The following is a 16,971-nucleotide window of genomic DNA, read 5'->3' as shown; positions in this document are numbered from 1 at the left end:
TAGAGTTAGTAGGTATTGTTGTGTTCCGTACCTATCTAGACGAGCTTGCACGAAACAATAACACTAAGAATGTTTAAAACAAATGAATAAAAATAAAGTTGAGTTCACTTTATTTATCACTCAGTATTACTTGTTATCAAACCAAATAAGAACAATTTTCTATTTCAAATTTCTATTCAATCGTTTTCTAAAGCTCAACGGTCAGCTTTTATTTTAGAGATATAACATAATATTACAAAGTACCTATAAAAGCTTGAAAGAAGGGGTAGGAGCGGTAAGGTGTTCTAGTACAGTAAACTTTTTTTTTTTACTTTAACAGCCTGTAAATTTCCCACTGCTGGGCTAAGGCCTCCTCTCCCTTTGAGAAGAAGGTTAGGAGCATATTCCACCACGCTGCTCCAATGCGGGTTGGTGGAATACACATGTGGCAGAATTTCGTTGAAATTAGACACATGCAGATTTCCTCACCTTGTTTTCCTTCACCGCCGAGCACGAGATGAATTGTAAACACAAATAAAGCACTTGAAAATTCAGTGGTGCTTGCCTGGGTTTGAACCCGAAATCATCGGTTAAGATTCAAGCGTTCTAACCACTAGGCCATCTCCGCTACAACTAATTAATTAGCTCGATACTCGATAATTAATCAGTATGTATTATATAATATCTGGTTATGTTCCTTAATGTTAGTTGTGCTATGTCGGGAAGCTAGTAATTTTGGAATTACAAAAGTAGTACTCAGAATCTTTTTTTTCATCTCGATCAGCTGAGTTAAAAATAAAACACATGCCCGTCTTGATGTTCGGTCATAAATTCCGCACGGTGTATAGTTTACTGATAACATTACCTCGCCGACCGGATGACCTCGAGTGAGAAGACGTTACGCCTTGGAAATGGAATATGAAGGAACAAGAAAAGTAAAAAAGATTCTTTACCCCATTGTCCAGACCTATGTTGGATATGGATGTGTTTTGTTACTATGTACATATATGCAAAAAAAAAGTAACTTCGTGCAAAAAATCATTAAATTTTATTGAAAAGAAAATATTAATCTCGTATGCAGATGGTGCAATTTAAGTACATTTTTATGGTTTGTCTGAACTTGTTAAATTACCCTATAATTGTTTAAATTCTTGATGTTTTGATGGTGTTTGTTATGTTAAAAAGTATGTTTGCTACTAATATTTAGAAGTATTAAATACAGCGGTAGGTAAAATACTTATATATAGAAAAAAAACGTTTACGTTTCGTCGGTACAAAAGGGAAAACTACAATGACATACCTACACTATACCGTCTAGTATTATAAATATGAGCCAGAAACACACTGCACTAGTTATTATGATACGTTTTTCATATACGTCGACACATGAACGTAAAAAATAAAAACGTGCAAGTACTTGTACCATACGATTGACAAAAGTACCTAATACTTAGTTTTATTTAATGACAAGATGAACCTGCAGCTTCATCCGCGTGGATTTCAGCTTGTCACGAATATCCATTGCCACCATTCTATTAAAACGCATATTTGAATTATAGATACGAAAATATAAATTATTAGGATATAACGTTAGTCTAGGTTGCAGACTTTTGGAATGCAACGCAAAAAATCGATCCTACGACACTCACTTCTGACTTTCAACCAGACCTGGGCGAGCCAGCGTGGTGGACTATGGTCTCGAATTTCCAATACTAGGAAAAGTTCCGTGAACAGCTTTGCTGATATGTTTAATGATTTTAATTTATTAAATATCGCATTTATAACAAAAGTATTGAACTATGCTGTAGATTAGAATATATATTTCTCCTATGGATCTGAATGTGGATATCGGATTCTAACATTGAAAGTACGTCGACCTCAAGCTAGAATCGTAATTAATATAATACAATTAATTTCGTAAGTATCGACTATCAACTATCCGTAACCAGTGGAAAACACCTGCCATCTCTCCGTGACCTTGCGGACAATAACCTTTAAAGGAACCTGTTATAAACTTAATGTTAATACTGAATGTAGATATATCTCGCATTTATGAACTATCGATATAAATTAAATAAAATTATTCCACATATTCATTGGGTCTTAGAGGTAACCTGCGTTATCTGTGTTATTGTTTAACGAATTTCTAAGTACATAATATTTAGCTTAGGGGAGCTTATTTAATTTATCTTGATAAACTAATATGTCATGTAACTAAACTTAGTCATAATAAATAAAATATTCTTAAATTAAATTTATATAATATAAAATTTATTAACATTATAAATTATACATTCATTATACATAAAATAAATATTCTTGCTGATCTTGTTAAGGTATTTAGCGTCTAATTCGGTAATTTAATCCTATGTACAGGTGTTAGGTATAATCTATATCTTTTCTGTACCTCTGACAACATATTGTATCATTACGATCGGTTGAGTAGTTAACACATGAAAGTTTAATAAAAAAATTATCAAACACATTTTTTTTTGAAATTTTAGTTACGATTTTCACACTATCTATTCCTTATGATGTTCATGGTTTGGTGAATACCAAGCTAGAATTAGCGAACACAGCATTAAAATGTATTTACATAAATAACCTACAATCTCTATCTATAGGTACTGTTAGTTGTCCTTCCGCTGAAAGAACTAATCATCGATCAGGGATTTATTTTATAATGATTTGTCCACAAATGGGATATCCATTACTTCAAGATATTTTCCTAAACTATGATATGAATTATAAAACTGAACACCCGAGTATAGTATAGTACTTGGTCGGTAATCGGTATTTAAGATCTACTAAATCAAAATATATTTTATATAGACACTTTTAAGCACTTTTCAAACTTCATTTTACAAGACAGAATTCTTAATTTGAATTAATTATACCAACAAGATCGAGCAAGAAAGAAGTTACTGTTTTAATAAGTAAAAATCATAATATATTCAATTAAATGTAAAATTTATCATGTGTAATGGTCTGCCAAATTTTATAACAGTATTTAGCGTTCCATCTACTGTACAGGCTTTGTTCTGTAACCTTCATTTTGATTTCTTCTGATGTATGAGTTGAAAAACTAAGTCATTTGTTGCCCTTCGCTAGGCAGCTGGCGGATCACACAAGCAAACTGCCTTACGATGAGCCGCAGCTGACATAAGTTTTATCTTCTTTATTTTGCGTTCTTCGGTTGTGATATCCTATTTCGAATATATGTCTAAACTTTACAGATAATATAAAAAAAAAAACTTTTTAATATGGGTGGTTACACACGCATACACTTACCACCAATCTTCTATTCTGTATTTTTCTTTCACACGTTTGGTCGTAAATCGCTCTAAATACATAATTATTAAATTAAAATTATGTATATTTACATAATCAGAACATTAATTAATTTTCTACAATTAATTTGAGAAAAAAATTGTCGCTAATAGAATTGAACTGTGAACCATCTCACCCCCAAGCATATGACGTGACTTGGAATAGTTTTACATACATACATACATAACAATAATACATCAACAAAAATTCTCGAAACATCTAGATAACCACATCTCATTTTTTTTAAGAAAAATAACAAATCATTGTCAAGATAAATCTGATATTAAATAATACTTACCAAAAAAGATCCGCTTCAAACAATAAAGATTCCGATAAAAAAAAAATTTGAACAATATCAGTCACACAATGTCACGTTCACAAATGTCCTGTAACGCTAGTGCGGTCCCGTTATAAATTAACATTATCTAAGAGGAAAGCCGCGAAGTTATTAAAAGCTACTAATTGGCAGCTGTGCATACGCATCGTGGTTTGGGGAAACAGTACGTACGAATACATGCTAGTGATGGGAATGCGTGCTGAGGAAAACGTTCGATAATTAAAATAAAAAATCAATTTATGTTCTAATCCTGTACTATATGGCCTGGTAAAATCGCTCCTTAGATCACCTGTTGCACGCAATGTATTTTTGCCTATGCCATGAGTATATAAGTATATATAGAATATAAAGTTATTTGTGAGAAAAAAGCCTATACCAACCAATGGGAGATAAATAAATACAACTTTGACTTTGCATGTTTTATGAGTATTGAATTATATACTTGAATATTACTTTATGATAAATAAGTACATTATAAATTCGCGAAAAAATAATATAGTTGTATAACAGAGCTATTAGCAAATCGCATAGAATGTGTAAATCTAAGGTATTTTTTAATTCTACTGACTTTTCGGTTGGAATAGGGTACATAGCGCCGGTCACGGTAGCAAGCGATCCCGTGGCGCCCGCCGAAAGACGGAGAGGGTACCGCTGGCTAATAGCTCTGTTAAACAACAATATATATTATTTTTCTCGAAATTAAAGAAAAAATAATAGATTTTTTTATTAAAACTTTTGTTTTTGATCCCTAATTATTTAGTAAGGTTATAAAATAACAGTCAATTAAAATAGATTTAGTTAACTAATTAATTAATTCAGAACATAATATATCGCGCCTCGAAACACTTGAAGATCGGTTTTTTAATCGCATAGTACTCGGCCCATGCTTTAATAAAAGATTTTAATCTAAGGAAGACGCCAACTACATACATTTAAAAAATTATAATTTCTTTATTTGTTAACTTTCTAATTATTTAAATGTAAAATATTTTAAAAGTACACGAATTTTATTTATTTGTATAACTTTATCATCTCTCTTCAAAAATAACAAATACCTAAACCACCGAAGGCCTCGCAAAGACCTACCGAACGGAGCCTCGCAATTGGTAAGGCCTCCGCTGAGAGTACAGAATTATCGTTAGGAATTTCAAACTCTTCATCACAAGTGAAATTGTCTATATGTTGTATAATCTTAAAATTATTAAAATCCACAAAGCGAAGAATTTAATTGACTTTTTTTCTTTTTGATCGGAACGTATATTACAATAATAATGGCATCTATAGCATTAACGGACCGGGAAGCGAGTTAAAATATTCAAGCCAGGTGTTTTGAACCCACGTAAGTGATCAGGGTATAAGCCTGTGAGGCCGGAAGTATTGAGCGATTACATAGAAAAAGATTTACAATATATTATTGTAGCTCTAATTGTAATGGAAAGACACATCACTAGCGTTTTAATAAAATATTTTCGTTATCAAGCGTGCAGGAAACGTCGCCGGAAGGGTAGACCACAGTCAGATATCGTTCAAACTTCAAACATATTTAATTACTATATTTTAAATTGTGACGAAACAATTAACAAAACAATATTTAAAACAACATTTACGCTTCTAGTTTATTTGTTATGAGGTAACTCATATGTAATATATACATATATGTAGTTATAGTCACCCCGAAATCATGGCTGGGGGGGGGGCATGATTTCGGGATCCGCAAGTTTAGGCTATATACAATTATACATCTAATCCTAAATGTTTGATATTAATAGCCATGTTTCAAAATAATCGGAGTTTTGTGTATCTAAAGACTTTTCGGTACACAACGTTTTATTATTGCTTTAATTTATATTTACATATTTGAAATAATCATTAATCATTATTTACTCATAGTTCGTTTATTTAAAACTTGTGATGGTATTGTGGTTTTCCGTATTGCTGCGTTTTGCAGTTTTTTGAAGGCATTTTGGTTCGTTCAATTTAATTATTACAAATAACTTTTTTGTTGGTAATTTTTTCATGTACATTTGTTACACCTTTATGGCCATTTGTTGGACATCTACTGGCTGGCTCTTACTTTATCATGGACATATAATTGTATTAAAATAATTGTGACATCATGTACATATTTTTCATTTACGCTTTCTGTCCGGGTATATCGCACAACCACACATCATGTGTTCTACAACCAAGAAGCAAAAGTATTGTTATGTTCCGGTTTAAAGGGTCAGTGAACCAGTGTTACGAAAGGCAAAAGGAGTGTAACATCTTAGTTTGTATGGTTGGCGGCATATTGGCAAAGTAAGGAATGGTTACAATGTCTTAGGGCGTCAATATCAATGGGCAGTGGTGACTATTTGCTATCAAGTGGCTTATTGGTCCACCTGTCAAGGTAATAAAAAAGAGATATAAACTTTATCCCATGGACAGGGCCGGACGTTAGTTTAGGGGGCCCTGGGCTAACACTACTGGGGCCCACCTAAGACATATCTGAATGTAGACTTGGATTAAATTAATTGAATGGGTTTGATCTATTGCAGGACTCACAGGGCTGCAAACCATACCATCTTTTTTAATTTAATAAAGTTATGGATTCTTTCGCATTATCGTCTATTTTTGACTTGACTTAGCTGGGGCCACCTTGAATCCACGGGGCCCTGGACTTAAGCCCAAAAAGCCATATGGTAGCTCCAGCCCTGCCCGTGGAAAGGAACTTATGAGCACTGTCTGTGTCGACAGGCATTTTTTTTACTATTTTTGGCAATGCTATTTTTAAAGTTTATTATGTATATAAATTTATTAATACGAAAATATGCTTGTTTATGTGTTTGTTTGCAGTCAGCTCTCTTTAGTTGTACGTACTATGTGCTAAATTTCAATCATATGTATGGAGACTTTTCTTTGATATATCTTACATAAACTTAAAACGCCTTCTTATGTAGGACCCATAAATATATAATCTACTAAACTTCAATGTCAGAACATATGAAGAGAGATAAAAAAATATTTACTAAAGAGGTGGCCCCTTTGCTCGTCTCTCCATGTATTGAATGATATACTCACGAGTCCAAAATCCAATCCGAGGAGTTCCTGTCTGGATCGATCATATCACTTACTTAAAAGAAATCTATAATGTTAAATCAATTTAAATAATCCTGATTCCAAAACATATTTTAAAGAAAAAATTATCAAAATAAAGCTCCTTTAATCAGAATTTATAAGTCGGATACGATACCAATTGTTTACGCAAAACACCCACCTGTCAATGTCTAGGCCAAGGTCAAAAGTTTTGCGCAGGCGCGACGAGGTCAATGTTACCTTATTACCTTGTTTACTAGTCTGATAAAATGTTGATAGCGTTTCGCGTAAATTCTTATTAATAATAAATTTACTTGTTGATTTTTTGAAGAATATTTGTATCAGCATATCCAAATTAAAGTTAAAAACAATCTTATTTTATTTTAAAAAGTTTTAAGTATTCTAGTTGAATATATCTTGAATTAATAAAATATACGCCGCTTCATAGTTTACTGAATAACTGTTTACTTTTTGTTCGCAGAATCCTGCTGTAGAGTAGAGACAGTTGATAGAGGCCTCCAAGACATCTACCCCGTAAACGTGCCACGTCCTGTCTCGCTGAGCTGGTATTACACCAATGCCTTTATGTGCTTTTATTTAGGTGTATACAATTTTAATATTCTTCTATCTATTTAATTACAATTTGTCAATTTCTCATTAAGGCTTAAGCTATACGTATAAATGCATGCGCAGATAGAGCAGCGGTTTGTGCTTTTTTTCCACAATTCTTCCATGCGATCACTATTTATCCATATATATTGATTTGTACCTATTTACTTAAATCCTCAATGTCATTATTATGAAAATAAAAGTATGTTTTACAGTGTAATAGTATAGGTATAAGCCCTGTCAGAAAATCAAAGTTTACATCCAAACACTTTGAACATCTCTATGATATTTTAGGGAATAAACAAATAATTAAAAATATAGTACGCTTTATTTATTGATGAATTTATTTAATATAAGCTTGTGTTAAATTGAAAAATGTAAAAATATCTGCGGATTTTATGAAATAATATAATATACTTACTTAGTATAAAATGACTACCTTACGCTAGGTTAGATATATTGACTTCGCGAAACGAAAACTTTATTATATAAGTTTATCTTAACTCGTGTTTATACAACGTTAATCCCTGATTTTTATCAAAATAATCAATGTGATTTTTATTTACATTGTATTTTTATAATAATATTATTATTTCTCAACTGCAATAAATGATTAATTTTAAGAAAAACGAATGCAGTTACAATTTCTGAGCCTGAAGTATTACTCCAATTTGATAATAGGTACATATAATATTTACAATACTATGGAAATTATGGCAATTTACAGCCAGTCATATGGGATTTTTAAATTAACCGCCTTAAAATATGTAACACATGTAGACTTTTTATATATATATTTTTTAATAATTAAAAAAAAATGTTTGTCAGTTTATCATTAATAAATATTTTTTAACTACATATTTCCCGTACCAACGACGTGTTTTTTTTTGGTTTTCCTTTTATTGTATTTCATACTAATAATTAAATTAGCTAATATTGTAAAGAGACAAGTTTTATCAAAATTGTTTTTATTTTGATAATAATATTATTTTATCAGATCTCCTCGATAGTCTTGATACAGTATTACGAATATTACATATATATGGATAACCAATTTAGCTTACTTTTCTTGAATGGCTAATAAATTTTATTTTTATTAGATACTTATTACACTCACAGTCCACAGATAATTATAACTCTCACCCCGGGATGTCTCTACTCTCTCTAAGTCTCACCCCCTCTGTAAATTATATAGCTCTTCAAAATTATAGATAGGAATAAGAATAGGATACAGGATACAGTGAGTTGAACTTATAATTAGTAGGTTAAATCTATACGTCATCTCTATTCAAAGCTCTTTTTAAGTTTAGGTTAGAGGGCCCTCTGAGCACCGGGGCACTGCACCAGCTGGCCGTACGATAGCTACGCTACTGTTAACGACATAACTTATATTTAAACAAACAACAATGTTTATTACAATATATTTATTAAGGCGAAACTTTACAAACAATGCTAAAATAATCAAAAGTAAAGTAACATATACGTTAAATAAAATACATTACAGTCACAATAATCAAATATCTTTTTACAGCAGGCTCCGCGCCTAACTTTAACAATATTAAACTTATTATTAGGCCTTCCAAAACCGTTTTCAATCAAAATCAGACTTTAATCGTACCACATACGGTCGAATACAGATTACACATCCAAAAACGTGCGTTACGGTCCCTCAAATATCTATCATACAATGCGCGCGATATAACTTGGCCGGTCTGAAATTAGTCACGAGTGCGGACGGTAACTTGGCTACAGATAAATTGCGCGTATTGTACCTGTGTTGCCACCATTAGTCCCCACAAATATATATAATTGCAATCATTTCTTACTATATATTTATACAATTTACTTAACAATTCTATGCCACTGATATGGGTGGAACGTGACAAGGTTCTAAAGCGTGTTCCTTATTGAACTGTGCCACAAATATTTATTTAATTTGATGTTATATTTGTCTTATTTTAATAAGACTGAACATTTATAAGCAAGGCGATGAGATGTTATCATAGACAATAGGACTTGCGTATCACAAACACGTTAAAGATGAAAAGGTGCTTCCATTAAATACACAATACAGACGATGCAGATGTTGAACCAAGGTAATTCCGTTAGATTATTTGCTTTATGAACGGAAAAATCAATAAAGAACAACGAATAACTGTTGTTTTCTTTATTTCGACGATTTCTCATACAGATTATATTTATACAACGAAAAGTATTTTTAATAGCGTTTTTCAATAACAAATATTTATTACGTTAAAATTACAAATGAACGGTGGTCGAATGAGCTTCAATAAATTACACCCCCCTCCCCACGCCTAGTGAAAGTCCTAGTGACATCACGTGCCGTTACTGCCATTATTATTTACCTTTTCTCAATCAATGAAAAATCACACAGCTCTATAAAATTTTCGTTTTATGAATGCACACTCGTAAAAAATATATTCAAATAATTTACGAGGATAAGAAATAAGTGATATTTACTTAGCAATTCTCAACAATCTTGAATAGAATGATCCTGTTACTATTTGTGCTTTATACTACGCCATAAATATACAAAAACATTACAATTATTCTTTATATATAAGTCAGTGTCTTTACGATAAGAAAAGAAAAAACAAATCAAAACTTGAATTGATTTTAGTTCTCCAAGCTGAACCTGTGGCTTTAACTGCGAGAAATTTATAGAACTTTAACTATAGCACACAACCATTACACCCCCAGGGGTGAATTAAAAAAAGTCACCTTTGTCTTTTCTCGGGACTCAATCTATCTCCACAGCAAATTTCATCTAAATCGGTTCAGCGGTTTAAGCGTGAAGAGTTACTTTCGCATTTATAATATTAGTATACATAGTATATTCTATAGTTTTGTTACATTTGACAACTTTAAAGTAGTAACTTCCATTTATAATTCATTAAATTAAGTTTCAAATGTTTCACATAGTCATCATGAATGAATTATATATTTTTATATGTAAATATAGTAACATATCCGATGATTGCGGATTCAAACCGAGACAAAACTACCACTGAATATATATTTGCTTAATTTGTGTTTATTAATCTTGCAATGTAAATAAAAACAAAACGCTTATGTTTTCATTTTTTTGAAATAAAAAAATAATCGTTTATAAAATAATAATATTTTTAGTAAAATTACAACCAAATCAAAATAATTAATGACCTTATTTAAAAACATTGTTTAGAGGGCGTTTAGTTAAAAACTGATTTATCTCTTTTGTTTTCATTGATTTAATATTTGAATGAAGAAGACATCACTATTAAATAATCTCCCTCAATAACAACCCTTACGTACCCTATTCCAATCACAGGAAGATCAAACAACTTTGACATTTAATAGACGCGATATCATTGGTCGAGATCTTGAATAATCTATGACCTAGATAATCTATGGTATTAATTCAAAATGGCGCTTTGAATGTCGCATAAGTTGTTATGGGAACTTTGTAAGAATAATTAAAGTGGATAAAAGTAGTCTAGTGGAAAATTGTGTATTATAGATATATATTTATTATCCAAGAACAGTTTTTAGTGCACGATATAGCAGAGCTATTAGCAAATCGAATAAAATACGTATATCTAAGGTAAGTTTATACCAACTCCCTCGATTGGAATAGGCTATATGCAAAGCCGATAAATGTCTACATGTGAGTATATCGTACAATTGAAAGTTTCTCATAAACGATTGATCAATCCCATATCATTCCCACTGAAGTATACTTTAAGCATATAAGCTGGGAACAGAACTCCATTCAAAATAATTAAATTGAGTTTTTCAATAATCGAATCTTATAAGAAAATTAATAAATTATCGACTTTTAAAAAACAAAATTATTGATTTAAAAAACGCAAATACTAAAACGCTCAACAGATTTTGGAATTACCGTCCACCGCCTTAACTTTACACTAACTTTAGTGATTTATATACGCCGCGGAAGTTTGCTAAAATCGGTTGAGAAGTTTTGGACTCTAGATGGAACATGCGAATGAACGCTTCTCTCCTTGGCTTGGCTGTAGTCGGTTTAAAATTCGAATATGTTTTTCGACCAATTGGATTCGAGTTCCCAGTTACCGTTTCAATCCAGGTCATCTATCCGACTTGCCGGCATTGTGCAAATGGTTCGGCGCGTCCGCGAACGCGAACTTCAGCCTGTACGCTTCCGCGACGAGCACACTTATATTCGAATCTGTCCAATTTTGTGTCGGAACGTTTTGAAGAAGTATCATTAGTCCTTGGAAGTCCTTTTCTAATATCAATCTCTCTCTCCAATGTAGGAGGAACGCGGCACATACGTACAGTTGGAATGTCGCGAACCCGTCCGACTCAGCGAGATAGGTGTCCCATAAACGAATTGTACAGGGTAACGGTATCTCCCTCGTCAGCAGGTTGTTCATCCATCGGAATGAAAATTGGAGATAGTCGACTCCATGCTTCTGTAAGTGTTCGTGTAGCGGCAAATCGATACGTCTTATTAGCTCTTTCAATTGGTTCACCTGTGGATAAGAATCGATCATGTTAATGTACAATATGTTGGAATTGTTAATAAATTAAAGTAGTAGGCGAGGTTAGTTTCGTTTTAATCTTCAATTAGACTAACTCAATTAGAAAATTGTTTGAAGGAACAATACAGACCTTAGTAAAGGCAGCTTATTTAAAAAAAAAAAAAAATTGATTTTAATTAATTGAATGAGCCAAATGTAAGTTTTCTATTATATATTAACGTCGGCTAATTGACTATTATAACGATCATTATCAATGTTATTAATCTTATCTGGACTAATCGATTAGTAGAACTGCATTTCACATTTACCAATCTCAAATATGGTAATAATTGTGTTAATAAAACAATGATAGTATGTCTATACATTGTATATACATATAGCCTTAAGTGGTTCAATCTTATATGCTAATTGATCTCTAGATCTTACTTTATACCAATAAATATGATTCAAAACTGTAGATATCATCAGATGCCTTCGTAAGTGAATAAATATATATTAATTAATTCATTATATAATTCTAGTTTAACGACGAGTGTTTCTTGTATTGCATTTTGACCAGTGAGTGAATGACAACAACACGGGCGAAAGAACATAAAATAAATTTCGTATCGAAGTCTCCGAACGACACCGTTAGATCAAACGGTGAGCCATAAGACGAACGGCGCGGATGATCGCTGTCCTAACCTTTGATCTGCGTCAAAAAGGGAGGGATCGTCTCAACTTTGCCGAAACCGCATTGATCTGTTCTGATAAGACTGGCTTTTAAACGTAGCATCGCTAGGGTCAAGCTAGCCAGCGTCATCTAACTACACATAACTTGCAACTCGCTTCAACATTCAAAGCGCTTATTGAGAAGTGCAAGAGACACGCCATTTCACGTCGCGTCTGATGTACGACCGGATGTGACACTCATTGTGTTACTTGTAACTGTACTTATACTAACGTGAAGTACAATAAATAGATATAAGTCGAGTATCTATTTATAATTACTGTGGTATGTGAGCCCATCTGATTAGGTATCACCCACTCATCACATATAAGACAGCCAAACTGCAATATTGGATATTGTTGTTCTGGTTTGGTTCTGGTGAGTCAATGTAAGTAGTTACAGAGGCAGTTAGTTACCTTGGGTCTAAAAGGTGGTGGCACATAGACAATGTAAGGGATGATTAATATTTCTACAGTGCTAATATCTAAGGCTGGTTGTGACCACTTACCATCAGGTAACCTATTGGCAGTCTGTCTGTATTATTCTAAATAAATAAATATTGGACAACATCACATACATTACTCTGATCCCAATGTAAGTAGCTAAAACACTTGTGTTTTGGAAAATCAGAAGTAGCGACGGTACCACAAATACCCAGACCCAAGACAAAATAGAAAACTAATGACTTTTTCTACATCGACTCGGCCGGGAATCGAACCCGGGACCTCGGAGTGGCGTACCCATGTAAACCGGTGTATACACTACTCGACTACGGAGGTCGTCAATCAAAATAAGTATATAATTATTATATTCAATACTGAACTGACATTTAATTATGTAACTTTAAATAATACAAAAGCATTAATACCTTATACTGGATTCCCAGCTGTGCAAATATATAATTATCCTGTATACTGTCTAGGAACTTAGATAGACACCAGAAGGAGTCCGCTTCTATGATGTCCCTCTGTTGTTCTGTCAGGCTGTCCAGTGGAAAGTTGTCCAGCTCCTTGCCCGGTGCTGCCTCTTGGAGAAACACCATAAAGAATGGTGTCACTAAATCGTTGATACCTTGGACGTAGCCGGAGGCTGGATGTCGTATCGCCCATATGTACAAGATTCGTTCAAACATCACCTGGAATTAATTAAATACCAAAGTTAGTTATTTCATTGCATATTCTTCTAGCTAATTTTTGTCTTGTCGCCCTAAAGTGGTAAATAAGTGGAATATGAAGGTAATTGGATTACGATCCTTTTTCCCGCGATTTCGGAATTTAGAGACAGTTTCGAGATTATAAACAGGTAACAAAATACCAGAGATTACATGAATCAGCTGTTATAATTTTTGTTTAAACTTTATAAAAATTAATCAATTAAGAGGCCTAAGTTCACTTCACCAACCACACTATTCTATAGTCTATTCCAACCACAAGATGAAAAATGACAAATAAACAACATTGATATGGAATTGACAATATAATATCATCGCGATACGATTGGTCGAGAGCTTAAATAATCTATCTATTTATTATGGATTTTCGAAAAAATTGCGTTTTGAACGTCGCCGAAGCTGTTAAAGGAACTTTGGAAGAAAAATTAAAGTAGACACAATAAAGTGGTTAAGTATAAACATATTAAAATCCCGAGATTGGTCAAATGTTATCCTGAAATTTTCCAGACTTATATAGTCTGGAATCGAATTCGAATTCGAAATTGTTTTTGTAACAAATATTGATCTTTTACAGGTTTATCACATTCAGATTATTATTAATGAAATAATTTATATAACATGACATGAATTTTCTTTTCATTTTTTTTTTTTTGACTTAGATGGGCGGACGAGTTAAGTGATCACCACCGCCCATAGACAATACCGCTGTAAGAAATAAACCATTCCTCACATCGCCTAGTGCTTGTAGTTACACTGGCTCACTCATCCTACAAACCGGAACACAACAATACTGAGTACTGTTGTTTGGCGGTAGAATATCTGATGAGTGGGTGGTACCTACACAGGCTTCCACAAAGCCCTACCTGCCCATCAAGTAAATAGATTTTGACAATTGACTCAATTCAATTGAGTTTGGATGGCCAAAGCAATAATAGCATAAAATACTCGAAGAAGTCTCAGGCCCAATTTTGTCATAAACTAAAACTGCATCTTTGAATTTATGAAAAATCAATGTTCCTAGTCAGGGTTCAAACCCCTTGTTTTCGGAAAAAAATCTCACACTAGTATTAATCTACCATTCCATAGTGTCACTAATTAGGATATATTTAATGGTTATCTAGCAAAAGTTATGTAATATTACCTGTACTGTAATTTGTTGAAACAAAGCCACAAGCGGACTCATCCTGGGTATATCTATATGTATTTGTCTGTATGTATCCTCTTCTCTTTCAGCGTCATAGTATTGCCGTACGAGATGCTTGTAATCAGCTCTTTTCCTCTCTAATGTTTCTGATCTTCTCTCTGCATTAGCCGGTAGATAGCCTGCTAGAAGACGCCATGTCACAGCTCTGGCCTGTAAGCAAAATTAAAAATATTTTCTAATACAGTGAAACCTGGTTAATTGGGATCACAAGGGATCAATACATATGTACCAATTATTGAGGGTTTCCAATAATCCAGTTTTCCAATTAAACAGGTTTAAAATTATAGTTGTCTCATTTACAGAGGTCGAAATGTGCCGTTATTCCATTTTTAGACTTTCCACAATCATAATCTGATAGAAGTTTTAATTTTTCAGATACTGATAACGTTTTATATTTTTCTGATTAATTTGTCTCACTTATACAGGTTTTTGAGTTAAAGAATCTCAATTATAGAGGTAAACATTGATGAAGTCTTAGAATTCAAATCTCATTGAACCAGGTTCAAAAAGTCCCATTAATAGAGGTAGTTTAATGAAAAAGTCACTGTATTTATATAACAAAACTACTGTATGGTTTAAACCAGTTAAACCAGAGCAGATACATAAACCATGCTGACCAGAATGTTTCCATCAGCATAAGAAAAACATCAGTATAAAGTTTCTTTATAGCTGAAAATAGATTTGTCTCCGAATATTCAATGTAGACATGTATCAAGTGAATATTGAGAAAAGCAAATTATGTAAGTGTGGTAATGTCTAGAAATACTAAATGTTTGTAATGATTTAAGCTTATTCTGTAATAAATTTAAAGATGTTGCTATAATAAATTATAATAAAAAAAGTTCTATTACCTATTCTATTATCTACTAGATTGAAAGGGTTTATTTAAATGGATATTTATCAACCAAAAATCTGATCTCAGTATATTCATAGAGTATTTAAAACTTCCTCATAGTTTAGAGCAAAAAATGTGATTCTAAAGGCATGAATAAATCTACAAACAATTATGTACTGTGTGTCTTATAGGCAAGTCATGAAATGGCATGAATTGTATTTCATTCACAAGCCAGAGAGACTATTCAAGGTTATTTTAAATACTTATACTTATGACTAGAATACTAAGTACGTATTAACATTACAATAATTAATAATACAGTTAATAAAATATAATTATCAAAAAGAGAAATAGCTTACTTATGTCAAGTGTTATTAACCTACTATTGACAATAAACTTTTTTTTTCATAGTGATTATAAATTAGAGCTGAAACAATGTTTACTGTTATTACTTAAATGACTCATCACAAATTGTCACGATAACTGACCTTAGTAGGGATTCCAGACCAGCTGAGCTGTTTAAGTTCATTTAAGTCCAAAACAGAACTCTCCAGGACTTGTTGAAACCTTTCCAATTTGGATTCGCTGCTTTCTTCGCGGGATGTAAGCGCTGACAGTCGCACGGGACGAGGACGTCCCGGGTAACGCAACGGTCCTGAACTACCAGGCGCACCACCAATTTTGCGCACTTCATTCTTTCTTACAGCAAGCGCCTCTTCCCTGGGCTTAACAATCTCACTCTCGACTTTGACGTCATTTTTGTTTACGTTCTTAGTACTATTCCGATGAGAATTAATAACATTTAAAGCTGCAGTCTGCGATATGGCTTTTGATATCTTCGTCTCCGCGATGCCGGAGATGATGTCGTCATCCCCTAAGTCCCAGGCGTCATTCACGGACGCCTGGAATTGCTGATACGATGACCCCGACATAACCTCGCCTCGCTCAACCCTCTGACACGGCCTGCCCGGAACAGCTCGCTGTGGAGTCCTCCAGAACGTGTCAGCCGCCAATCCGTTCTTGTCATATTCGGCTTGATAGCTTTCCATAATAACTTAGATCCAGAGACATTCTAAATAACTTAGCTGAACAACAAAATATTACGAAAATGTTGATATGACATATCAATTGGTCATAGACAATGATAGAACTGTTTAATTTGTCAATTGTCATTTGTGTTTTACCACGACTTAACTACA

The 16,971-nt window shown here is 33.0% G+C and overlaps 1 protein-coding gene across 1 annotated transcript; it reads right to left on the bottom strand.

The window, feature by feature from the left end:
• Window positions 1-10,436: 10,436 nt before the first annotated feature.
• Window positions 10,437-16,916, bottom strand: LOC125072035 (TBC1 domain family member 22B). Its single transcript, XM_047682508.1, has 4 exons — window positions 16,261-16,916; window positions 14,875-15,087; window positions 13,431-13,697; window positions 10,437-11,844 (listed from the first exon to the last, which is right to left on the bottom strand). The coding sequence occupies exons 1-4, from the start codon at window positions 16,819-16,821 to the stop codon at window positions 11,437-11,439; spliced, it is 1,449 nt and encodes a 482-aa protein (XP_047538464.1). The 5' UTR covers window positions 16,822-16,916; the 3' UTR covers window positions 10,437-11,436.
• Window positions 16,917-16,971: the final 55 nt, after the last annotated feature.

Source organism: Vanessa atalanta, chromosome 20, assembly GCF_905147765.1.
Source record: "Vanessa atalanta chromosome 20, ilVanAtal1.2, whole genome shotgun sequence".
NCBI lineage: Eukaryota > Metazoa > Arthropoda > Insecta > Lepidoptera > Nymphalidae > Vanessa > Vanessa atalanta.
This window is presented reverse-complemented; position numbering and strand designations above follow the sequence as displayed.

Excerpts from the sequence above, each read along its gene's own strand:
- LOC125072035 (XM_047682508.1), bottom strand. The coding sequence starts at position 16,821 with ATGGAAAGCTATCAAGCCGAATATGACAAGAACGGATTGGCGGCTGAC. Across the intron at positions 13,698-14,874 it reads TTCAACAAATTACAGTACAG|GTGATGTTTGAACGAATCTT; the intron begins GTAATATTACAT and ends AATTAATTCCAG. Across the intron at positions 11,845-13,430 it reads AGCTGGGAATCCAGTATAAG|GTGAACCAATTGAAAGAGCT; the intron begins GTATTAATGCTT and ends TCTTATCCACAG.